Source organism: Lithobates pipiens, unplaced genomic scaffold (assembly GCF_037356315.1).
Source record: "Lithobates pipiens isolate NorthernLeopardFrog02 unplaced genomic scaffold, aLitPip1_a1.2 Scaffold_30, whole genome shotgun sequence".
Lineage (NCBI taxonomy): Eukaryota > Metazoa > Chordata > Amphibia > Anura > Ranidae > Lithobates > Lithobates pipiens.
In genome coordinates, this window is record NW_027507791.1 from 41,485,535 (window position 1) to 41,512,280 (window position 26,746).

The window sequence follows — 26,746 nt, forward strand, 5'->3', positions numbered from 1 at the left end:
GTTTACCTTCCTAGTAATAGTAAGAAAAGTGATCCAAATTGTTTTCTTTTTTAAAGGGACAGTGTAAAAATAAAAAGTAAAATAAATAAGAAAAAAAAAGTTTAAAGCACCCCATCCTTCTATGCTCACACGCAGAAGTGAATGCATATGTAAGTCACGCCTGCATATGTAAACGGTATTCAATCCACACATGTGAGGTATGGCTGTGATCGTTAGAGTGAGAGCAATAATTCTAGCAAAAGACTTCCTCTGTAACTCAAAACTGGTAACCCGTAGAAATTTTTAAACGTCGCCTATGGAGATTTTTAAGGGTCAAAGTTTGTCGCCATTCCACAAGCAGTCGCAATTTTGAAGCATGATATGTTGGGTATCAATTTACTCAGCATAACATTATCTGTCACAATATAAAAAAATCGGACTAACTTTACTGTTTTCTTATTTTTCAATTCAATAAAGTGTCTTTTTTTCCAAAAAAATTTGTTTGTACGTCCTCTGCGCAAATACGGTGTTATACAACGTATTGCAACAACCGCCATTTTATTCTCTAGGGTGTCTGAAAAATATATATAATGTTTGGGGTTCTAAGTAATTTCCTAGCAAAAAAAAATATTTTAACTTGTAAACAACAAGTTTGAAAAATGGGCCTGGTCCATGTGCTTGTTTTTATGTTTTATTGAGGAATTTGAACTTGGATGGGGTATAGGAAGTATGGGATGCCTAATGGAATTTTGCAGAACTTGCTGGGACAACTATATACAGTCAGGTATATACACTCCATTTCTCCTGCACATCGCTTCCTCTCTGTTTACTCCTCTCTCCTCCTGCACATCACTTCCTCTCTAATGTTCACTCCTCTCTCCTCCTGCACATCGCTTCCTCTCTAATGTTTATTCCTCTCTCCTCCCGCACATCGCTTCCTCTCTAATGTTCATTCCTCTCTCCTCCTGCCCATCGCTTTCTCTCTAATGTTCATTCCTCTCTCCTCCTGCACATCACTTCCTCTTTAATCTTCCGGAACAGCTAGTACAAAGTGGATAGACCTGACACTGGCTCCGCCAGGCCTTAGCAATTGCCCTTTGCAGGCAGGGACCGCGGCCCCCTATAGTGTAGCACAATAGAAAGTCTCTGGTCCTACATGCAGCTACAGAGCCCAGTAAGCCATCTTCAGGCCCTGCCAGCCTTCCTGGCTGCAGCTGCCTTTCTTCACTGCCTATGACACCACAGTCCATTCCTCTGGTTCTGCAGCCATCCCAGACCACATCCTCCCAGTCCTCTCAGGCATGCCTCTGAACCCTGAACTGTATTATATATACTACAAGGAGTGTACTATATAATATCAACTGTGTTATATATACTACACGGACTGCACTATATACTCTGAACTGTATTATATATACTACATAGACTGCACTATAGTTTTTTTTATATAGTTTTTTTTCTCTGGACCGTCGGCACCATGATTGACAATAGATTTACATTGCGGGACACTTTTTTTTTTACTTAAGGAATTGTCAAAAACTGCTGTAATTTTTTTGTCACTTTTTTAGTGAATGGGTAGGGGTACAATGTACCCCTACTCATTCACATAGGGGAGCCAGGATCTGGGGGCCTCCTTGTTAAAGTGAGCTTCTAGATTCCAATAAGCCCCCCACCCCCAGACCCCCACAACGATCGGCAAAGGGTTGTGGGGATGAGGGCCTTTATTTGCTAATAAAACCTCTTTCATTTATCCCTCTTTAGTTTAATTATTGCATCCCATCCTGATGAGTAGCTATAGGCTACAAAACGTGTAGAGTCCGCAACCAAGGGTGCCAAGACCAGTTTGTGTTAATCATTGATTTCTATATTTTAATATTCTATTGCCTGAATATCATGCATTGAGATGTATTTTGGATGTATGATGTTATATTGAATTTATTCTGTTGATTATGTTCATATTACTATCTATATCATAATTTTCTATCTTCAATGTCTACATTAATCATGTTTACTATACATTGTATGACTGTTTATTGATAAATTCACCATTTATAATTCAAACATATTAGCACTAATGTCAATGTTATTATTACAATTATTATTATTATCATCATTGTCATTATCATCATTGTTATCATTATAAGTGCTATTAAGATTGCTATTATTATTATTATCAACTCCCATGAATTGATTAGATGTGTGGGGCAGTCATGCAATCCATTGCATCACTGTATGACTGTATCATTTTTTATTAAACTATACATCATTTAATTAAATCTAATTTTATTTTTCAATATTCACTGCAAAGACATGCCTCATGTAAAATCCCACTACCTTTTTTTTCACATATTCATTAGGGATGGAGGCATGTCGATGCTAGTTGTGGCAGGTCACCTTTGTCCTTATTGTGCCATATCTATCTATCTACCAGTTTGTTCATCTGTCTTTCTGTCTATCTGCCTGTCTATTTGTCTGTCTGTTTGTCTATCTACCTGTCTGTCTATCTGTTTACTGTATCTACGTATCTGTCTGTCTATCTATCTGTCTCTGTCTGTCTATATATATCTACCTGTCTATTTATCTATCTGTCTATTTGTCTGTCTGCCTATCTATCTTCCTGTCTATTTATTTGTCTATCTGTCTATTTATCTATCTGTCTATCTATTTATCGATCTGCCTGTCTATGTGCCTTTCTTTCTGTCTGTCTACTGTATCTATCTATCTATCTGTCTGTCTGTCTATCTGCCTGTCTATTTATCTGTCTGTCTCTGTCTGTCTATCTACCTGTCTGTAGGCCTTATCGCGGGTGAGTGACGGGGGGTGTATGGAGTTGGTTGGGGCTTTGTTTGTGACCCCACCAAAAAATGAAGCACCAGCCGCCACTGACTTTATAGCACAATATAAGAATATATATTGGCCTAAACTGATGAAGAAATTTGTTTTTTAAAAACATTTTTGAGGATATTTATTATAGCAAAAAGCTAAAAAAATATATATATTTTTTTAAATTGTCGCTCTTTTTTTGTTAATAGAGCAAAAAATAAAGACCGCAGAGTTGATCAAATACCACCAAAAGAAAGCTATATTTATGGGAAAAAAAGGATGCAAATTTAGTTTGGGTGCAGCATTGCATGACCGCACAATTGTCAGTTAAAGCAACGCAATGCAAAATTGAAAAAATTGTAAAAAGTGCTCATTTTAAAGGCTTATATGCGAGTTATTGCCTTAAAAAGTACTGCCCCAGGGGACATGTATCAATGCAAAAAAAAAAAGGTTTTTAAACAATCAATCTTTTTTCAGAGGCAGTAATTTTAATAATGCTTAAAGTGAAACAATAAAAATTAAAAAATTCCTTTAAATATCGTGCCTGTAAAGTGGCGTGTCTGTGCAATGGGTAGAACATGCCGCAGCAATAATGACATTTCTAAAGGAAACAATTTCATTAAAACTTGCTCGCGGCTGTAATGTATTGCCGGCTCACTGCAATATAGATGAAAAATTAAGGGAAAAAACATGTAGAGTCCCCTCCCACCCAGCTATTATTATTATTATCAACTTCCATGAATTGATTAGATGTGTGGGGCAGTCATGCAATCCATTGCATCACTGTATGACTGTATCATTTTTTATTAAACTATACATCATTTAATTAAATCTAATTTTATTTTTCAATATTCACTGCAAAGACATGCCTCATGTAAAATCCCACTACCTTTTTTTTCACATATTCATTAGGGATGGAGGCATGTCGATGCTAGTTGTGGCAGGTCACCTTTGTCCTTATTGTGCCATATCTATCTATCTACCAGTTTGTTCATCTGTCTTTCTGTCTATCTGCCTGTCTATTTGTCTGTCTGTTTGTCTATCTACCTGTCTGTCTATCTGTTTACTGTATCTACGTATCTGTCTGTCTATCTATCTGTCTCTGTCTGTCTATATATATCTACCTGTCTATTTATCTATCTGTCTATTTGTCTGTCTGCCTATCTATCTTCCTGTCTATTTATTTGTCTATCTGTCTATTTATCTATCTGTCTATCTATTTATCGATCTGCCTGTCTATGTGCCTTTCTTTCTGTCTGTCTACTGTATCTATCTATCTATCTGTCTGTCTGTCTATCTGCCTGTCTATTTATCTGTCTGTCTCTGTCTGTCTATCTACCTGTCTGTAGGCCTTATCGCGGGTGAGTGACGGGGGGTGTATGGAGTTGGTTGGGGCTTTGTTTGTGACCCCACCAAAAAATGAAGCACCAGCCGCCACTGACTTTATAGCACAATACAAGTCATGTCAGTGGTATACTGTGCTCATCCTGTGTCTATACACATGGAGGACACTATTGGGGGGTCTACTCCATATAAAAAAATTCTTAAAACATTATATTCCCTGGAGTTTTATAAAATTATCTAATATAAATGATTCCAATGCAGAGAAATTTGTTCCATTCATGTAGAGAATAGTTACATTTATTCCTGTGGGGGAGAAATTCATTTTCTTCTGGTAACATTCTTCTCTTCTTCTACAGATTGGAGAATAATCACTTGACAAACAGTTCCTGCCCCCACCTGGTATCTTTAATACGTAATAACCAGACACTGAGGACACTGAGCCTGTCTAAGAACAATCTGGAGGGTCCACATTTCAGGGATCTGATGGAAGCTCTGACAACAAGCCGGATAGAGGAATTAGAGTGAGTATAACAGGACTGACTGAGACAATATTCTGGGACAATTTACATCCAAAACTAAAAAAGAAACTATGAAAATATGACATATAAAAATATGATAATGTCATTAAAAGGGATCTTTGGACTCAATAAATAGCCAATCAGTGAAGGTTGACTTGTTCTGAGAAGCTAATAACAACATGAAATAGTATTTTCCTAATGTCTTGTTAAAGTCTGATATTCCATTTATTTGGACAACTAATAAAATAGATGAGATTATAGGTTATCTTCTCTTTCTATACTCTTTCTTACCAATTATCATCTTCTTAGGAGCCATTGGCTCCAGTATATTGTTCATATATTTTAAAGATTGACACCTAGTGGGCTCAGAAGAGCTGACTTCTAGAAAGAATGTTTAGACCCAGGAGGATGCTGATAGCTGAAACCCAACATTAGCTTGCCTTTGTTACTTATGCTGTAGACAGCACCACAAGGGCACAGGGCCTGCCCCTTGCATTACAGCATAGCTTGTTACACTCTCATTTTGCCTAGCTAACACTGTTTGTCTGTTATTTGTTTATTACTATTGGGTATTACTCAAATAACAACCTGAAAATGGTTTGTAAAACCATTCAAACACATAATTCTTTCTGCTGTGAGCAATTAGAGCCTCATACTCACACTCTTTTACCTGCCATGGTTATCCTCTATCAGTGTCAGGGAATCTTCATATTACGTTCAACGAGTACATATGTCTTCAGCATCCCGTCTAATCACTAGCAATGCTGCTTCCTCACATGGTCTGCTGATATCATTCATGCTCCATACAGAAGGAGATTATAGCACAATACGAGTCATGTTAGTGGTATTTTGTGCTCACCCTGTGTATGGAGACATCCCCGTCTCTAAACATGGAAGACAATACAGGGGGGTCTACTGCATTATAAAGTTTTTCTTATAAAATTCTATTAACTGGAGTTTTATAGAGTGATCTAATATAAATTATTCCAATAAAGAGAAATGAGTTCCATTTATGTAGTGCAGTAGTGTCAAACTCAATTTCATCGCAAAGCCACATAAGCATTATGGTTGCCCTGAAAGGGTTGTATCTGTAAGACTATATAAACGTATCTACTCATTCTCATATTCAATTATTTACCTTTGCTTTTGATTATTACATGTTTTAATAATAACTTTCAGACTTAAAGTGGTTGTAACCCTAAAAAAAACTAAGATCCTATTCCTTTAAGGCATGTTGTATAGCACAGTGCGTGTGCTGTGCATTTCTTCTCTTCCTATCTTATAATATACCTGGTTGATCCTGCCAGTTCCTGTGTCCCCCTGTCCATGCTGACCACGGTAATCATGGCTGTTGATCCATGATTACCGTGGTCAGTTTTACGTGCCTCCTTCATCAGCTGCTGTGCTCTGACAGTCTTTCCCCTCTCCCCCTCTCTCCCTGTCAGCATGAAAGCACCTTTTCTCTCCACCCCTCCCACCGCTATTCAGCTGCATAATGCAGCAAATATCAATGTATGCCCTAATGATTATCCTGCCGTTCATAATAATGCATTTGTTTTTTTTTTTATAAAAAGGCTAAATACTTTTTTCCCACACTGCCACTGTGCAGTGACATGATCCCCCTGTGCTGGCTGTCCTCAATCTATGGAAGTAAGTTGGATTGGCCAAGATCCCCCTGTGCTGGCTGGCTGACATCACAGGGGAATCTTTTCCCCTCCCGCTTCTCTCCATATATCGAGGCCAACCAGCACAGGGGGGTCACTTGACCACACAGCTGTGATGTGAGAAAAGGTATTTAGCCTTTTTATTTAAAAAAAAAAAAAAAAAATATATATATATATATATATATATATATATATATATATACTATTGTTAATGGCTGGATACCCGGAGGAGATACATGTAAAGTCACTAAGTGTTTGTGAAGGGCAGGTACAGATGGGCATGGAGCCCATTCAAACTCCTGTAATATATGATAGTTACATAGTAAGTCTGGTTTAAAAAAGACACACATCTATCGCGTTCAAGCAATAAGATTGAGTGAATATTGTTCATCATGCTTGGAAATTACTTTGGGCGTCCCCCAGAGGTTAGTGTTAGGCCCTTGGGACAAACAATAATTGGGTCACATGTGATATTCTTAAGACAGGAGATGCATATATAGTCATGTGGTGATTACATTTAAATCAATATCAGATATGGAACCATAATAATGTATTACATTATTTAACCACATGCCGACTGGGCCATAGCCAAAAGACAGCTACAACACGGTCGACTTATTCTGGGAGGGCATCCATGGACGTCCTCACAGAATCGCACTCCTGTGTGCCTCCTGGGGCGTGCAACCGGTAATGTCCATGACCATCGGGTTACGGAACGGGGTAAAGAGCCAATGACAGTGGCCTTTTACCACGTGATCGCGCCATCAAATGAAGGAGCGATCACTTGTCAACGAACCGGAGCTTGTCCGGTGCAGCTCCTCCCCTCTCCTTGCACCATCGGTACAGTGTGAGAGGAGAGATCTGGGTGCAGCAGCGCTGTGGGCTGTCTCTGGAGTGCTCACAGTGCTGATCTGTGCCCATCCATGCTACATCCATTCATCTATCCTTGGCTCATCCATTGCTGCATATGTGCCCATCCATGCCTTATATGTGCCCATGTGTGCTCTATCCATTCCTGGCTCATCAGTTTAACCACTACAATACAGGGCACTTTCGCCCCCTTCCTTCCCAGCCCAATTTTCAGCTTTCATCGTTCTAGCGCTTTCAGTGACAATTGCGCGGTCATGCTACACTGTACCCAATTGAAATTGTTATCATTTTGTTCGCACAAATAGAGCTTTATTTTGGTGTTATTTATTTACGACTCCGTTTTTTATTTTTTGCGATATAAACGCAAAAAAGCGGAAATTTGGAAAAAAAACAATATTTTCTTTTTTCTATTTTAAAAGAAATCCAATAAAATCAAATTTTGTCATAAATTTATGCCAAAATTTATTCTGCTACATGTTTTTGGTAAAAAAAAATCCGTTAAGTGTATAATAATTGGTTTGTGTGATCACGGACATATGTACGCAAATGATCATGTACATATGTGTGCAGGTGATCACGTACATATGTGTGCAGATAATCATTGGGACATGTGATTTTAGTGGGACATATGTGGGGGACATGTTTTTATTATTAGAGACATGTGTTTTTATTATTTGGGGACATGTATGTTTTGGGGACATGTGTGTTTTGGGGACATGTGTGGGGACATTGTGTTTACACTGTGTTGTGTGTGTGTTTACACTAGACTGATGATCAGTGAGTAAAAAGCTGTAAAAAACAGCTCATACTCACTGATCATCAGCCGGCTGCAGCGTTCTGCTCTCCTATCCTCAGCGATGACTTCCGTGTGAGGAGAGGAGAGCCGATTGCCTAGCAACCGGCTGTTTGTTTACATCACATGACGGCCGTGATTGGACACGGCCGTCATGTGATCAGGAGGGCCAATCACAGAGCCCTCCTGCCGATCTGAGATGTGCCGTGTCCGGGTGACACGAGCACATTGGGATCGCGCCGCTGCGCGGGCACGCGCGCGCGCGATCCCGCTACTTCTGAAGGATGTTCCTGAACGTCCTATCAGAAGTAGACGGCTCCCACCTGGCCGTACATATGCATTGGCCATGTGGGAAGTGGTTAAAATCTGTGCTCATCCATACTCCATCCGTGCTCATCCATGCCCTTCCACACCTCATCCATGCCTCATCTGTGCTCACCCATGCCTCATCTGTGCTCACCCATGCCTCATCTGTGCTCATCCATGCCTCATCTGTGCTCACCCATGCCTCATCTGTGCTCACCCATGCCTCATCTGTGCTCACCCATGCCTCATCTGTGCTCATCCATGCCTCATCTGTGCTCACCCATGCCTCATCTGTGCTCATCCATGACTCATCTGTGCTCATCCATGCCTCATCAGTTCTCATCCGTGCCACATCAGTGCTCATCCTTGCCACATCCGTGCCACATCAGTTCTCATCCATGCTGCATCTTTGCCACTACAGTGCCCATCGGTGTCTCACAAAAATGTAATAGGTAGTCAAGTTAGATTTAAAATATATGTCCCTGATGGTACTCACTTCATGTTGGGCCTCTGTATGTGTATAGGCTGTGGAAAAGTCTCCAACATGTGGTATCGCCATACTCAGGAGGAGTAGCAGAATATATTTTGGGGAGTCCTCTTGGCTATGTACATGCTATGTTTTAGAAATATCTTATAAATGGACAACTTTCTGTAAAAAAAATGCGTTTTCAAAAGACTATGCCTTATAGAATATACGTTGGAGTGTTTACTTTCCAAAATGGGCTATTTTGTTGACGTTTCCATTGTTCTGGTGCTCCAGGGATTCCAAAAGTATATGTCCCTAGAACGCCTGATGGTGCTCCCTGCATGTTGGGCCTCTGTATGGGGCCAGGCTGTGTAAAAGTCTCACATATGTGGTATCGCCATACTAAGGAGGAGTAGTAGAATGTGTTTCGGGGTGTAATTTGCAAATTTATATAACCAAAACAAAGAAAATGCTTTTGTTTTACAAAATTTGGGGTTTTTTTCATTTATAGTGCAAAAAATTAAAAACCCAGTGGTGATCAAATACCACCAAAAGAAAGTTTTATTTGTGTGAAAATAAGGACAAAAAATTCATATGGGTGGCATGTTGCCTGACTGAGTAATTGTCATTCAAAATGTGAGAGCACTGAAAGCTGAAATTTGGTCTGGTTAGGAAGGGGGTTTAACCACTTGCTTACTGGGCACTTAAACCCCCCTCCTGCCCAGACCAATTTTCAGCTTTCAGTGCTGATGCACTTTGAATGACAATTGCGCGGCCATACAACACTGTACCCAAATGAAATTTTTATCATTTTTTTCCCACAAATAGAGCTTTCTTTTGGTGGTATTTAATTACAGCTGGAGATGCAAAATAAAAAATAAATAAAAAATCATGTTTAATAGTTTGTTATAAAATTTTACAAACAGGTCATTTTTCTCCTTCATTGAAGTGCGCTGATGAGGCGGCACTGATAGGCTGCACTGGTGGGCACTGATAGGCTGCACTGGTGGGCACTGATAGGCATAGTTAAGGCGGCACTAATAGGCATAGATAAGGTGGCACCGATAGGCACAGATAAGGCTGTACTGATGGGCACAGATAAGGCGGCACTGATGGGCAAAGATGGGCACATATAAGATGGCACGGATGGGTGGCACGGATGGGTGGCACTAAGGGGCACTGATAGGTACCACTGATAGATGGGACTGATGGGCACTGATAGGTGGCACTGATAGGTGGCTCTGATAGGTGGCACTGCTGGGCACTAATGGGCGGCACTGATGGGCACTGGTAGATGACACTGAAGGGCACGGATATGTGGCACTGGGGTACAGCACCGTTGTTGAGGCAAATTGTGGGCACTGATGGGTGGCACTGTGGGCACTGATGGGTGGCACTGTGGGCACTGCTGGGTGGCACTGTGGGCACTGCTGGGTGGCACTGTGGGCACTGCTGGGTGGCACTATGGGCACTGCTGGGTGGCACTGACGGGGGGCACTTATTTATTTGTGAGGTGGCACTGGCAGGGGGCAGGTGGGCACTGGTAAGCTGGCTGTGATTGGGACTGATGTCCCGATCATGGCCGCGGGTGATCGGTGATCGGAAAAATAGCCGAAAAATAGCCGATTACCGGCTCAGTTGTATCACATGATCAGCTGTCATTGGCTGGCAGCTGATCACGTGGTAAGGGATCGACCCCTTGCTCGGATCCGTGATCGGGCGAGTCTCATAGACTCGCCGATCACAGAGCATGCCGCGCGCGCCCCTCAGGGGGCGCGCAGGCCGCTCGTGCATGGGACGACGTCAATAGATGTCGTCCCGGCAAAGGAGGTCTGCACTGTAGCCGTCATTTGGCTATAGCGCGGATCTCTAGTGGTTAAGTGGCCAAGTGGTTAATATTATTCTATACAGTCAAGGTAGAAGAGCTCTAAATATCCCAAATTTCGTTGTATTTTTTTGGACAACCTCTGTGCTCAAACAATAATTTTTCATATGGAAGAATCTTATTTACAGACTGTATCCATTGCCTCACGGAGGGGGGGGGGTTAAAGGTATTTGCATATATAGCATTGTGCACAAAATATCTGTAACCTTCCGCCAGTAATGGGAAATCACAGGGCATATCCAGATAATATGGATAAAGTCCGCATTAGGACAATTAAATCTCATACAGATTGAGAAAGGCATACAATGCATTGCATGTAATCTGACTGGGGTCAAGTAGGATTGATGGATTACGTGTGGTTGAATCAGTCTGTTATTAAAGTGTTTCTGCACCTAAAAAAAAATATTAAAAGCCAGCAGCTACTAATATTGCAGCTGCTGACTTTTAATAAATGGACACTTACCTGTCCCAGGGTCCAGCGATGTCGACGGCAGATGACGAGCGATCGCTTGTCTCTCTGCTGCCCCCGCCGCCATCCTCTGTCAGGCACGGTTCCCTACTGCGCATGCGCGAATCGCGCTGCGCGTCTCTTCTGGTCCCCGCTGTGTCCTGGGAACTGTGTGTTTCCCAGAACACAACGGGGGGCGGGGCATCTGCAGGGGTCTGCGGCGGTCTGTCCCGGAAGTGGGTGCAGATACCTGGATTATCCAGGTAACTGCACCCCCTCCCCCCTGAAAGGTGCCGATTGTGGCACCGGAGGGATCAGATTAGCGGAACTTCCCCTTTAGGGTGGAGAACCGCTTTAACAGCAGGGGAAGATTACAAATGGGAGGAGCATGCTTTATCCCTGTCCTCATCAGAAAGACAAAGGATGAAGAAAGGTTGCGAGCACTGAACTTATTCTCTCTGGAGAAGAGACGCTTGGGAGGGGATATGATTTAAATTTACAAATACCGTACTGGTGACCCCACAATAGGGATAAAACTTTTTCATGGAAGGAAGTTTAACAAGACTCATGGCTACTCATTAAAATTAGAATAAAAGACGTTTAATCTTAACCACTTCAATACCGGGCCATATTCAAATGACGCCCACAGATGGGATCTCCCATCCTGGGTGGACGTCATATGACGGCCTCGGTATTCCGCCACTCCCCCGGGGGCCCGCAGCGTGGCGGTCGTGTATGAGGTGCGTCCCTCAGACACAGCCCATCCCCGATCTGTGGGATTTTCATCCCCATCCACCCCCCGATACACGTGACCGGCCGTGTCCAATCACAGCTGGTCACATGTACTGTGCCATTGCAGCGCTCGTGCACGCGCCTTGGGCGCGTGCAGGGCGCCAAACGGGGATGCGGCTTGTCAACCTGACACAGCCCAACCCCGATCGCAGTAAAGAGCCAATGAAATTGGCTCTTTACCACGTGACCGGCTGTGTCCAATCACAGCCGGTCACAGAATGTAAACAAACCGCGGTAACGAGATGTTACCGGGTTCTCCTCCTCACACACCGATCATGTGTGAGGAGGAGATTGCGGTAACATCTCGCTACCGCCTAGTGTATACACCAACACACACTGATTACCCCCCCAATAAAGAGGACCTGTCACCACCCATCAAAGTACCTATCATCACCCATCAAAATACCTGTCATCACCCATCAAAGTACCTGTCATCACCCATCACAGCCCATCTGAGTACCCGAGTACCCGTCAGCCCATCTGAGTACCCGAGTACCTGTCATCCCATCTGAGTAACCGAGTACCTGAGTACCTGTCAGCCCATCTGAGTACCCGAGTACCTGAGTACATGTCAGCCCATCTGAGTAACCAAGTACCTGAGTACCTGTCCCAGCCCATCTGAGTACCCGAGTACCTGTCCCAGCCCATCTGAGTACCCGAGTACCTCAGTACCTGTCAGCCAATCTGAGTACCTGAGTACCTGTCAGCCCATCTAAGTACCCGAGTATCTGAGTACCTGTCACAGCCCATCTGAGTACCTGAGTACCTGTCACAGTCCATCTGAGTATCCGAGTACCTGAGTACCTGTCAGCCCATCTGAGTACCCGAGTGCCTGAGCACCTGTCAGCCCATCTGAGTACCCGAGTACCTGAGCACCTGTCAGCCCATCTGAGTACCCGAGTACCTGTCCCAGCCCATCTGAGTACTCAAGTACCTGAGTACCTGTCCCAGCCCATCTTAGTACCTGAGTACCTGTCCCAGCTCATCTGAGTACCTGAGTACCTGTCACAGCCCATCTGAGTACCTGAGTACCTGTAACAGCCCATCTGAGTACCTGAGTACCTGTCACAACCCATCTGAGTACCCAAGTACCTGAGTACCTGTCACAGCCCATCTGAGTACCTGAGTACCTGTCACAGTCCATCTGAGTACCTGAGTACCTGGCACAGCCCATCTGAGTACCTGAGTACCTGTCACAGTTCATCTGAGTACCCGAGTACCTGTCACAGTTCATCTAAGTACCCGAATGCCTGTCACCAGCCCATCGGAGTACCCAAGTACCTGTCACCAACCCGTCGGAGTACCTGAATACCTGTCACGAGCCCGTCGGAGTACCCGAGTACCTGTCACCAGCCTGTCGGAGTAACGGAGTACCTGTCACCAGCCCGTCGGAGTAACAAAGTACCTGTCACCAGCCCGTCAGAGTACCCGAGCACCTATTTGCAGCCCATGCCTCATAGAATACACATTGGGGTGTTTGCTTTCCAAAATGGGGTCATTTTGTGGGTAATTCCATTGTCCTGGTGTTCTAGGACCTTCAAAAGTGTGATAGGTCCTTAGAAAATTAGAGGTGTCATTTATGCTCCTAGAACCCCTTACGATGCTCCCTGCATGTTGGACCTCTCTGTGTGGCCAGCCTGTGTAAAAGTCCCACACATATTGCCATATCGCCATACTCGGGAAGAGTTGCAGAATGTATTTTGGGGTGTAATTGGAAGTATGCATATGTCATGTATTAGAAATAACTTGTTATTATGACAATTTTGTAAAAAACAAAAACAAAAAAAACATTCTTCTTTTTCCCAAGAATTGTGGGAAAAATTAAAACTTCAAAAAACTCACCATGCCTCTTACTAAATACATTGAACTGTCTTCTTTTCAAAAAGGGGTCATTTGGGGGGTATTTGTACTTTCCTGACATTTCAGAGCCTCAAGAAATAAGATAGGCTGTCAGTTCATCAGGTGTGATCAGGTGTGATCAGTTGTGATCAATTTTCAATGATTTGCACCATAGCTTGTAGACTCTATAACTTTCAAAGAGGCTAAATAATATCCACTAATTTGGTTTATTTTTCCAAATAGATGTAGCAGTATACATTTTGGCCCAAATTTATGAACAAAAATTACTTATTTGCAAAATTTTATCATAGAAACTAAAAAAAAGTTTTTTTTTTTTACATTTTCGCTCTTTTTTCACTTATGTCGCAAAAAATAAAAAACCCAGTGGTGATTAAATACCACTAAAAGAAAGCTCTATTTGTATGAAAAAAATGATAACAATTTTGTTTGGGTACAGTGTTGCATGACTGAGTAACTGGCATTCAAAGTGTGAGAGCGCTGGAAGTTAAAAATTGGTCTGGTAAGGAAGGTGTATAAATGCCCTGTATTGAAGTGGTTAAATGACGTAGATGGGTAGAAATTATGTAGAGGGTTCTTTACTGTAAGAGTGGTAAGGATCAGGGGCATTGGGAGGGGTGGCTGGGGGGGCAGAAGCCCTGAATGTGACCCCCTAAGTGTCAGCTCTGCAGGCTCTCCAGTGTTAGCCCCGAGCACCACGGTGAGCACCGGGAGCAATCTGATCCCGAGCGCCGCCGAGTGTGGCCGAGTGCCATAGCAGGTCCCGCCTTCTGGAGCCTGCAATGCCTATGATGTACATGCCACTGGTCCAATGCCGGGACTGCGGGATGTGTGACGTCCATCATAGGTGCTGCAGGCTCCAGAAAGCGGGAGTTACAAAGCGGCCACCATGCCACATCCCTGCTCGGCGATCGGGTGGGCCGCTCTCCTCTTCTTCTCCTCCTCCTCTGAGGATTGACTGCCTGGCTGCTGTGACACCGCACACCGTGGCTAAGGTAGGTCAGACAGTGTATGTGGGTCAGGCAGGTCAGTGTAGGTAGGTCAGTGTATGTAAATAGATAAAGGAAAAATAAACTGCGCTTGAGTGAAACAACTAAAGAGTGCAATAATCTATAAAAAAGGCAGCAGCAGTAAGTGAGATACACACACCTAACAACAATAAGGAAATACAAAAAGCTGCGCCAACAGGGAAATAATTTATACCTAACTACCCAGAGTAAAAAAATATTAAAGATTATAAATGGTTGATACATTCAAAATTAAAAATAAAAAATGACAATTAATATGATTTCTTAATTAGAGAGTTCATAAAAAAAGTCCATAAACAATCCAAAGTCACAATCCTTTATGAAGACACCACAGTGATTACACATACACGAGATGTGCACAAGTGCCCGTCACCATAAAGTGAGTGCGCTTACCAGATGGAAGCTTGATTAAAGCGTTGTAAGTAAATCCTCAGTCTCCTCAATCTACTCCTCCTTATAGTGGATCAGCTGACCGTAGTGAAAGGCAGCGTTCACATATAAACATCTCATTCCACGATCCCAAAAAATACTATCAATGGCTCCAGGGAAGAAAGGGAAACCAGCATAGTGTAACACCGTTTGGAAATTTTATTAGAGCAAAAAAATAGTGCACTTACATAAGCATCGATTCAGATACAACGTGCAGAGTAGAACATACAAAGCCGGCCGGCATTCATTCGGGAGCCCGTCCTCCCCTTCTACAACGTGATGGCGTCACTGCGTGCCTTCCCAGACGCGTTCCGTCATAAATGACGTTGTCAATGCGGAACGCAGGCGTCCCAATACTTTTTGGAAATATAGTATATTTTTCATACAGCTGCAGGAAAGGTCCAAGGACCACATGAAATGACCTGCAGGGACGGATTCAGCTGCAGGCCTTGTGTTTGTCTCATGTGATCTAGAGAATAGTTACATTCATTCCTGGGGGAGAAATTAATTTTCTTCTGGTACCATTCTTCTCTTCTACAGATTGGAGAGAAATCATCTGAGAGAAAGTTCCTGCCCCCACCTGGCATCTGGAATAAGAAATAACCAGACACTGAGGAAACTGAACCTGTCTGAGAACAATCTGGAGGGTCCTCATTTCAGGGATCTGATGGCAGCTCTGACAACAAGCCAGATAGAGAAATTAGAGTGAGTATATGTAAGGGATACCAAGTGCAGGTATCCAGCAACAACAGGGTGACTATAATTTTTTTTAAATAATAAAACAAAACCCATGCAACACCAACAAACAGAACACACAGCAACATGGAAAGTACAGTATCTCATAAGAGTAAATACACCCCTCACATTTTTGTAAATATTTTATTCTATGTTTTCATGTGACAAAACTGAAGAAATGACACTTTGCTACAATGTAAAGTAGTGGGAGTACAGCTTGTATAACAGTGTAAATTTTCTGTCCCCTCAAAATAACTCAACACACAGCCATTAATGTCTAAACTGCTGGCAACAAAAGTGAGTACACCCCTAAGTGAAAATGTCTAAATTGGGCCCAAAGTGTCAATATTTTGTGTGGCCACCATTATTTTTCAGCACTGGCATAACCCTCATGGGCATGGAGTTCACCAGAGTTTCACAGGTTGCCACTGGATTCCGCTTCCACTCCTCTATGATGACATCAGAGTGCTGGTGGATGTTGAAGAACTTGCACTCCTCTACCTTCCGTTTGAGGATGCCCCACAGATGCTCAATAGGGTTTAAGTCTGGAGACATGCTTGGCCAGTCCACCGGCGTTACCCTCAGGTCGCCTGGGAGGTGTGTTTGGGGTCATTATCATGTTGAAATACTGCCCTGCGGCCCCTGGGATGGCAGCCATGCAGACCAATTCGATGCAGTATGTGGCATATGGTCTGAGCACTGAAAGGCTGACCCCCCACCCCTTCAACCTCTGTAGCAATGCTGGCAGCACTCATAAATCTATATCCCAAAGACAACCTCTGGATATGACGCTGAGCATGTGCACTGAACTTCTTTGGACGATCATGGCGAGGCCTGTTGTGAGTGGAACCTGTCCTGTTAAACCGCTGTATGGTCTTGGCCACCATGCTGTAGCTCAGTTTTAGGGTCTTGGCACTCTTTTTATAGCCTAGGCCATCTTTATGTAGAGCAACAATTCTTTTTTTTTCAGATCCTCAGAGAGTTCTTTGCATGAGGTGAAAAAAACTTACATTTAAATGCTCATTAATGCAGCCTTGTCAGTGTCATTTGCAGACTTGCATTGCAGACTTGTCAGTCATTTGCAGCCTTGCATTGCAGCCTTGTCAGTCATTTGTAGCCTTCCATTGTAGCCTTGTCAGTCATTTGCAGCCTTGCATTGCAGCCTTGTCAGTCATTTGCAGCCTTGCCATTTAAAAATGGCACTGCCGGGGGCGTGGCCTGACTGCGGAGCTGTATGGACATGTGAGCCCGGAGCTCCGAGTGAACAGGGACTACAGCGGCTAATAGCGACTCAGCTCAGTGGCCCTCTGCCTTGCTACGGCAGCGGGACATGTCACAGCACTGTTCGCCATGTCGGGGAGACGCCACCCGCATCGCAAGCCACAACGCTTAACTGATTTTTATCCGCTCAGCGGGAGAGAGGTGGACCAAGATGGCGCCGAGGCCTACACGCCGCGGAGGACGGCATCTAAGCACAAGCCGATGAAAAAAGGTAAATTTCTCATAAATAAAGACTTAGATGAGGAGAAATCCGCCTCCCCCTCAACCCCATCCTCCCGCAGCCCTGTTAAAGCTAAATCCAGGCTGGATGAGGGTGGATTAAGTCCGACGGCGAGCCAGGCCTCAGACTCAGGTGAGGACACCAGAGACTTGCCTGAGCCAATCGAGACATTCCCTACACAAAACCAGCCTTAGAGGTATTCCTGAATCTGTACAACAATCGGATCTCACCCTCTACGCCGCCAATATGTTCAAGGCATTACTCCCTGACCTCAGTGACTTGGATGTCACCATTGACAGAATCCACCACCTGCCAAAACCGACTCACCTGTCGGAACAAGTGCCTAGGGATGTTCTCCTGAGATTACACTTTTTTCATGTAAAGGAGCAGCTGATGCTAATTATGAGGAAACAGGAATCTCTCCCACCACAATATCATCGACTACAATTCTTCAGCGACTTGTCGCAATACACTCTGCATAAGAGGAAAAGCCTTAACACTGTGACTAAGATCCTAAGCAACCACAAGATCATGTATTGATGGGGCTACCTCACTAAGCTCTCTATTACCAAAGATAATCAATCCTTTACCATAACGTCTTTGGAAAAGGGGATCGACCTACTTAGAGAGTGGGGCATACTGCCGGAAGAAGAAGAGAATGCCTCAACTACTAGCACTCCGCATGGCTTACCACAGGAATGGAGGCGAGTCACCGCCAAAAATGCTACTTCACACAACTGAAGAGGGCCAAATAGCTTCTCTACTTTTAGTCCCTGAACAGGACTGATTTCATACCAGGACCGAACTTATCCCCCCGATACAGGTTCGGCTTAGTGCTGCTTTAGAGGTTAATCACCTCCCCCAAGGATGGACGGAAGTAGATTGGAGACGTCCCGCACCATCCTGGGGCACTTGCTGACTTTATGCTCTCCCTTTTGTTTTTTCCCTTTTCACCTTTTCTCCTATTTTTCTCTTTTCTACCTGTGGTGCTTGGCTGATGAGGTTCAGACCCGACTCTCGAATCTTTTCGCCCCGTGGAGAAACCTTCCTCTTGAGTGCATGAAGGACTTGTTTGTCGCATCGACACTGCCTTTACTTATCGGGGTGCCTTATTCTGTGAGTATTAATGTCATGATTGTGAGGCTCCGCGGGCTGAGCTTGAAATATTTCACACTTAAATATGCCACTTAACATCCTATCAATTAATACAAAGGGTCTGAACCACCCTGTGAAGCGTAAATCCCTATGGAGGGAGGCATCCTTGTACAACAGTGACATTGTGTGTGCACAAGAAACTCATTTTTGTAAGCAGGCACCACCCAAATGCACGCACAGACGGTTTCCTTTTGTATTTTTTCCGCGAATGCGGAAACAAAGACTAAGGGAGTTTTGGTGGCTATTAGAGACACTGTGGCCTTTAAACTAATTGAACAAATATCAGACTCTCTGGGTAAAAATGGCACTGCTGAGATACAGAGCGCATGTCCTGTGTATCTCGGTGGCGCTCGGTAGCTCTCGGCTGTTCTCGGTGGCTTTCAGCTATTTTTGGCTATTTTTGGCCGCCCTCGGTGGCTTTCGGCCACACTCGGCTGTTCTCGCCAGCTTTCAGCTTTCCAAAAGCCGCAGAGAGTGGCCGAAAGCCAAGTGCGGGCGAAAATTGCCGAAAGCCGCCGAGAAAGGCAGAAAAGCCGCGGAGAAGCTGACAATCAGCCAGGGATTGGCGTAGAACACGCACCCACAATTTTCCCCTGATTTTAAGGGGAAAAAATTGTGTGTTATACACCGATAAATACAGTATATTATATATCTTGTAATCTTATGCTATTTTTTTTTATTAAACTCATTTTTTTTATAAAAGAAAGGAAGGATTTTTCAATTTTACCACATCCAATAAAATGGGTTTCCGTAAGTTTATGAAAAAACACATTCTTACACTCTGATATTCCATTTAAAAGTAAGTTAAATTAATATTAATGTATGAGATCTTTTTTTTCCTGCTAACATTCTTTTTTTATTCTACAGTTTAAAGAATAATGGCCTAACAGACAGTTCCTGCCCTCACCTGGCATCTGGAATAAGAAATAACCAAACACTGAGGACACTGTACCTGTCTGGGAACTATCTGGAGGGTCCTCATTTCAGGGATCTGATGGAAGCTCTGAAAACAAGCCAGATAGAGGAATTACAGTGAGTATAACAAGGATCCCTCTCTAAATGCTTTGCTGCTATTGATTCTCCTGTGATGCCTTTTAGCAGTTTAAAGTTTACTGCTGAAAGTTTATACAAGCCTAACTCTGCTGCCTGACTATGTTGATAATAAGAACCAGGTAAGGGGTACTGTTAGAAATCAAGGGGCCCTGTACAGTATTCCTGATGGGGTCCCCTCAACACCTCCTGGGTGCAGTGGAGCAGCACTACTGACTTTATCCACCCACACCCCGAAAAAGACAAAAAAGTCCCTTCTCTGCTTGGGGACCAGGGAAATGTAATTCATAGTTTCCATCATTGTCCAAAAATGTATAGGGACACTTTTTTGCCTGTAGGTGGAGTCTTATTATAATTAGGGGACAGGGCATTCGTTTGTAGGCATGGTGTATCGGAGGGCGAAAAAAGTGCAATGCGGCGAAAAATGGGCGTAGTTTAAACTAAATAGCAGGCCTGGCTTAGAGGGGTGTGGCTCAAAGGGGTGTGGTTAGAGTCTGAGATGAATGAGGGATGGAGGGTGAGAGAGAGAGAAAGAAAGAAATAGGGAGGGAAGGAGAGAGAAGGAAGGAAACAAGGAGGATTGGAGGGACAGCAGGCCCAAATCCTACACTACAATAGCAATATGTGTATTCTAGAAAATTTAACAATCACAATGTGTCAGGGGTTAGTGTAGGATTACCAACATTCCTACTATAAAATAAGGAGTTAGGATGGGACATGAAAACCCACATAATACCAGTCTGTCTGTGCTGGGTTAGTGTGCAGACCTCACAGCTAATGTATTTCTTTACTTTTGAGATTTCATGGATGAATGAGCCAGCAGAATTTTTTGAGAATTAGGACTGACAATTGAGTTATACTGTACATTGTGTACAGAGTGGGTAGAGTCTATAACGAGTGGGGCTTCTGAGAAGTGGAAGGGGACAAAAAGCAAGGGTGTGGTCTGGCACCCCATCATCTTAAAACGTCACCAGCCGCCACTGCTTCTCATTTAATCTCAGTATAAATACAGCTATTCTGTGAAGTCCTTAGAGGTTTGTTAGAGAACCTTAGTGAACAAACAGCATCATGAAGGCCAAGGAACACACCAGACAGGTCAGGAATAAAGTTATGGAGAAGTTTAAAGCAGGGTTAGGTTATAAAAAAAATATCCCAAGCTTTGACCATTTCACAGAGCCCTGTTCAATCCATCATCTGAAATGGGAAAGTGTACAACTGCAAACCTACCAAGACATGGCTTTCCACCTAAACTGACAGGCCGGGCAAGGAGAGCATTCATCAGAGAAGCAGCCAAGGGGCCCATTGTAACTCAGGAGGAGCTGCAGAGATCCACAGCTCAGGTGGGAGAATCTGTCCCGAGGATGGCTATTCTTGGGGTCGTGCGCTCCACAAATCTGGCCTTTATGGAAGAGTGGCAAGAAGAAAGCCATTGTTGAAAAAAGCCAGAAGAAGCCAAAAGAAGTCCGGTTTGCAGTTTGCGAGAAGCCATGTGGGGGACACAGCAAATGTGTGGAAGAAGGTGCTCTGGTCAGATGAGACCAAAATTTTACTTTTTGGCCTAAAAGCAAAACACTATGTGTGGCGGAAATCTAACACTGCACATCACCCCGGGTGTGTTTAGGGTGATGTGCAGTGTTAGTTTTCCGAAACATGGTGGTGGCAGCATCATGTTGTGGGGATGCTTTTCTGCAGCAGGGACAGGGAAGCCGGTCAGAGTTGATGGGAAGATGGATGGATGGAGCCAAATACAGGGCAATCTTAGAAGGAAACCTGCAAAAGACTTGCGACTGGGGCGGAGGTTTACCTTTCAGCAAATTGTAGAGATCTAACTCACCATGATAAACATCCACACAGTTTTAGCATGTAAGGCAAAATCTTTAGATCAAAGCGATGTTATCTGGATGATTGGCTGTTACACCTTACACCTTAAGAGGCTCCTTTCCCAGTTGACGCCTATTATGGAGAAACACGTCGGATAGAGCCACATCTGTGACGTCATCACTCATGAGCCGGCGGGTGAGGTCCACAATCGTGTTTGTATCTGTACCCAAACTTCTGGTGTTTTATCTGGTGTTTTATCTGCTAAATGTGCAAATGTCTGTAAAAGTGCAATCTGTATTTCTAATAAATGCACAATTTTATGTACTATACCATGAAGCCTCCTCCTTTGTCTATCTACATATGAGAGTAGCTACAAGTTTTAAATGAGCCTCCTAAGGTGTAACAGCCAATTATCTGGATAACATCGCTGTGGGATCTGATCATTTGTTTATGGATGTTTATCATGGCGAGTTAGATCTCTATAATTGGATATGCTATCTATCTGGTAAGAGGCATGAATCTATATAGGGATGGCAGCCTTCTGAGCACATTTCTTCACATTGTGTTTGCTGGAAGTTCAGCACTGTTTTATCACTGGGGACTCACTGATTCATTGGATCCTCTGCTTATGATTCATTTACTCTAGGACTGTCACTATCAATTCAGCCTATTTGCACATTGAGATGTATATATTTAAGGTGTATGAGAGTTTTGTATATTAATTGATTTTTTGTGGACTGAAATATTATTAGCAACTGTTTTAGCATACACTTTTTATAAGTAGCGCACTGGTGTTTAGTATTATGCATTTTGAAAGTCTGGTATTTAGACTTGGTATGTTTGCTGAACTACTTTTGGCTTTCAATTATTAGATTTTTTAGATTGCTTAAATCAATTTTTTGTTGATGTAAGGATAAAAGCGCTGGATTTTTATAGTAGTTTTTTTTTAATAATATATAGAAGCCTTATTTCTACTGCTGCTTTATATGACAAGTTCCCACTATTGTTGGTTCCTATGGAAGCCACGGCTGTGTCCCTAGGAACAGGAACAATTGACATCATGAGGAATCTCCACCCCTTTTAAGCAAAGATGCAGGGATAGCAGTGACATCACTGCCCAAATATAACCATTGTCCATATTTAGGCAATGATATTGACCAAATATGTCCATGGCTAATTCGGGCAATAATGTCACCACTACCCCTGCCCCTTGCCTTATATAACTGATAACAGGGTCATGGGGATGAGGCCATTGTCCTCATCAAAATGAGCAAGGCAACCTTCCATGTTGAGGACATGTGGCTGTGACAGACCTAGCCAGGAAACAGGCTTTTGGAGAGGACTGAATGCTAGCCTCTTGCCGATCGATTATGGACCCTGGATTTTAAGGGGCACAGGGTGAATGAGAACCCCATTATAATCTGTGCTAGTCAGATGCAATGCTGTATATATGTATATATAATGTTTGTATAATTTTTGTTTGGGGTGTGGCTGTATTCCAATGTTCTATTGTATCTGTCTGCCTTAGATATTATGGGATGTTTATCTCTATGGAGGGAGGGGGGATTCCTCCAGCAGCCCCTCTGCTAAGACTGTTTACTGATGAGAAGTTAAACACACCTGACCTGTGTGTCCATTGTCATTGGACAGTTTAACCCGCCCTGTTTTTCATAGGGTGGGGGGGAGTGTTTTGAAGTGGAATCTGTATAACATGTGCTTGAATAAAGGAGTCTGTTGGTTTTTACCCTACACTGGTGTTGTCTGGTGACTGGGTGAGCTAAGGGGACTTGGATTATGTGGTACCGGAAAGAGGAAGCATTTATGGCAGACATCTGGAGTACAGGGATCCGTCACATTGGTGGCAGCAATGGGATCGTGCTTCCTTGCCGTGAACACATCCAATCCATCACCTGGATCCAAGGCCTAGATAGCAGGAGAGGAGAGGTACAGATACGTCATCATGGAAGAGGAATGCCAAAGGAGGTTGTGAGAGATGTGGATACAGCACAGAGGACCGGTATCAGTGCAGGTCCTGCTGTGATGCTATGATTCTGTCCGCCTACAACTCTGGAAGGAAGCGCTAGCCCATGAGCAGCAACACCAGGGAAAAGTTCTCCCCTCCATCCATGTAAGGTACTGGTTGGCAGTATGAAGTGCGAATACTGTTATTGGGGGAACAACCAAACCAGGAGTGGACAGCTGAGTTAAGCAGGCTGATCCGGACAGAGGTGCAGTTGGACGAGAGCTACAGAGTCCTCCGGTGGTATGTAGCCCAAGTGTGCCCATGGACAGTGGATGACAGCCCCACGGAAGGCTTTGACTATGATGGCCTGGGATTGTTGAATTGGAGGCTGTCCAGGGACCCTGACTTTGGGAGTGATCTGTAGAGGCATTTGGAAAAAATAATGGAGCACAGAGAGCAAAGACTGAACGTCTCGGAAGTGCACTGGGTACAGGAAGATTTGGAGTTTCTGGCCATTCAGGAATGGGAGCTGGAGATCGCCTACAGACAGCTGCTAGACTCTGCTAAGCAGCAGGGTGGGGCTCCCTTTTCCTGGGACTATCAGAAAATACCAGCAGAAAGCTCTGAAATCCTGGCTGAAGAATTGGCAAGGTGGCATAGTAACAGTGTGCTTTGTCCACCTGCCCCCGCAGCTATGGAAGCGGAGGTCTTATGGCAGATGCAGAAAGTGCTGACTGACCTTGACTAACCTGTTTCTGCACAAGACGAGGTTGGATGGAGGAATGTGCCTGACCAGCAGCATGCCAGAGAATCGGCAGTGAAAAATGTGGAGATTGTTACCTCCAAAGCTGAAGTGCTGACAACAGGGCAGAGCTCTGCTAACCTCTGCCCAGCACTGATAGCATCTTCCGGGTTCCACGGACAGGAGATGGTGAACCTCTATCCCCAGACACCAGTTGCAGAGACAGGGGATTTGATAGCCTTTCCTACTGAGGAAGAAGAGCCTGATGAGCCCCCAGCAGAAGAGCTGGTATTAGGGCCAAACTTCACTGTGCTCTGACCAGCACCAACAGCAGTATCTGTGGAGTTACAAGGAACTTCCCCAGCTGAAGCGCTGGTCACCGGACAGAGGGTCCAAGTCCTCTGCCCCACGTCTGTGGCAGTTTTGGAGGGTCAGGGTGAGAAGGTGGTGGTCACTTCCCAGCAGCAGATCAGGATACAGGGGGAGAAGGGAGAGGAGGTGTTCGTCGTCCCTTCCCAACAGTTGGCCAGGGTGGGGGAAGCAGTCTTTCCTCCCCAGCAAAGATCTGTGCACCTGGAAGACAGTGATAGAGAAATGTCATCCCAGCAGCCAGATGAGGGAGCGGAAAAGGAAGCAGCCGGCTCACTTCCCCAATGGTAGCTACACTATTTGGTAATGGAGGAAGCCAGCCTCCTGCCACAATGGTTAACCAGAGCGGAGGATGTGGAGTCCCCAGCAGAAGTGCTGGCAACAGGGCAGAGTGCTACCAACCTCGGCCCAGCACCAGCAACTGTAGAGTTACAAGAGACTCCTCCAGCTGAAGTGCTGGCCACCTGACAGAGGGCCCAAGACCTCTGCCCCACACCTGCAGTAGTTCTAGGGGCCCATGGTGAGAAGGTAACGGTCACTCCCCAACAGTTAGCCGGAGTGGATGATGTGGGGTCCTCAGCTGAAGTGCTAACAGGGCAGAATGCTGCTGGCCCCTACACACAACTGCAGCTTGAGCTCATATCGGGGGACGGAACTTTGGTCTCCACTGACACAACCCCAGAACATGGTGGGGCACTGAGACAGGGGGATGAGACAGGAGGATGATTTGCAAGAACTGGGGGATTTTCACCTACCAAAAGTGGATGGGACTTCAGTCCGCACTTGTATACCCCAGGGATGCTGGGCGGTCAGCCAAGATCCCCAACAGCATTACGGAGTGAGCCCAGTCACCCTGTTTTCTCTCCAGCGGGTGAAAGGACTCCAGGGAGAAGGGCCAGTCCAGGCCTCTCCCCAGCAGCGGGCGTGTTCTCTGTCTGAGAGAGGAAGAGGTTGACTGGGTACTGGGGTACTGTGTGGATACCGGCATTGGGGGACTGGAACTAGTACTGACTAACTTCAGAGTCAACCTGTGTTAGTCTCCTGCCGAAAGGGGAGATGTGTGACAGACCTAGTCAGGACACAGGTTTTTGGAGAGGACTGAATGCGAGCCTCTTGCCGATCGATTATGTGCCCTAGATTTTAAGGGGCACAGGGTGAATGTGAACTCCACTATAATCTGTGCTAGTCAGATGCAATGCTGTATATATGTATATATAATGTGTGTATAATGTTCGTTTGGGGTGTGGCTGTATTCCAATGTTCTATTGTGTCTGTCTGCCTTTAATATTATGGGATGTTTCTCTCTATGGAGGGAGGATTACTCCAGCAGCCCCCCTGCTAAAACTGTTTACTGATGAGAAGTTAAACACACCTGACCTGTGTGTCTTTTGTCATTGGACAGTTTAACCCGCCCTGTTTTCCATAGGGAGGGGAGAAGTGTTTAACCCTTTCATGACTAAGCCTATTTTTGTCCTTTCGTTTTTTTTCAAGTTAAAATCCATATTTTTTGCTAGAAAATTACTTGGAACCCCCAAACATTATATATATATATATATTTAGCAGAGACTCTAGAGAATAAAACGGCGATTGTTGCAATATTTTATGTCACACGGTATTTGCGCAGTGGTGTTTTAAACGCAACTTTTTGGGAAAAGGGACACTTTCATGAATTAAAAAAAAATGAAACAGTAAAATTAGCCCAATTTTTTTGCATAATGTGAAAGATAATGTTACACCAAGTAAATAGATACCAAACATGTCACACTTTATAATTGCACGCACTCGTGGAGTGACGACAAACTACGGTACCTAAAAATCTCAATAGGTGACGCTTAAAAAATTTTTTTTCGGTTACCAGTTTAGAGTTACAGAGGAGGTCTAGTGTTAGAATTATTGCTCTCGCTCTGATGATTGCGGTGATACATGTGTGATTTGAACACCTTTTACATATGCGGGCGCGACTTCCATATGCGTTTTCTGTGCTTTGATAGCTCGAGGGGATGGAGGGCACTTTTAAAAAAAAATGTTTTATTTTATTTATTTTTAAATTAATAAATTGTTTTTTAAAAAAAATAAAAAAAATTGATCACTTTTATTGCTGTCACAAGGAATGTAAACATCCCTTGTGACAGTAATAGGTGGTGACAGGTATTATTTATGGAGGGATCGGGGGTCATCCCGGTATAACCCCTGGAAGCTGAGTACGCA

General features: G+C 44.0%; 1 protein-coding gene across 1 annotated transcript in view; it reads left to right on the forward strand.

Annotated features, from left to right (window-relative positions):
• LOC143942698 (NACHT, LRR and PYD domains-containing protein 3-like) overlaps window positions 1-26,746 on the forward strand; it is a 65,033-nt gene that overhangs the window by 35,121 nt on the left and 3,166 nt on the right. Inside the window, exons 8-10 of the mRNA XM_077464076.1 lie at window positions 4,503-4,667; window positions 15,743-15,907; window positions 19,461-19,625. Of these exons, the coding sequence (XP_077320202.1) occupies window positions 4,503-4,667; window positions 15,743-15,907; window positions 19,461-19,625 (495 nt within the window). The remainder of the gene's footprint in view (window positions 1-4,502; window positions 4,668-15,742; window positions 15,908-19,460; window positions 19,626-26,746) is intronic.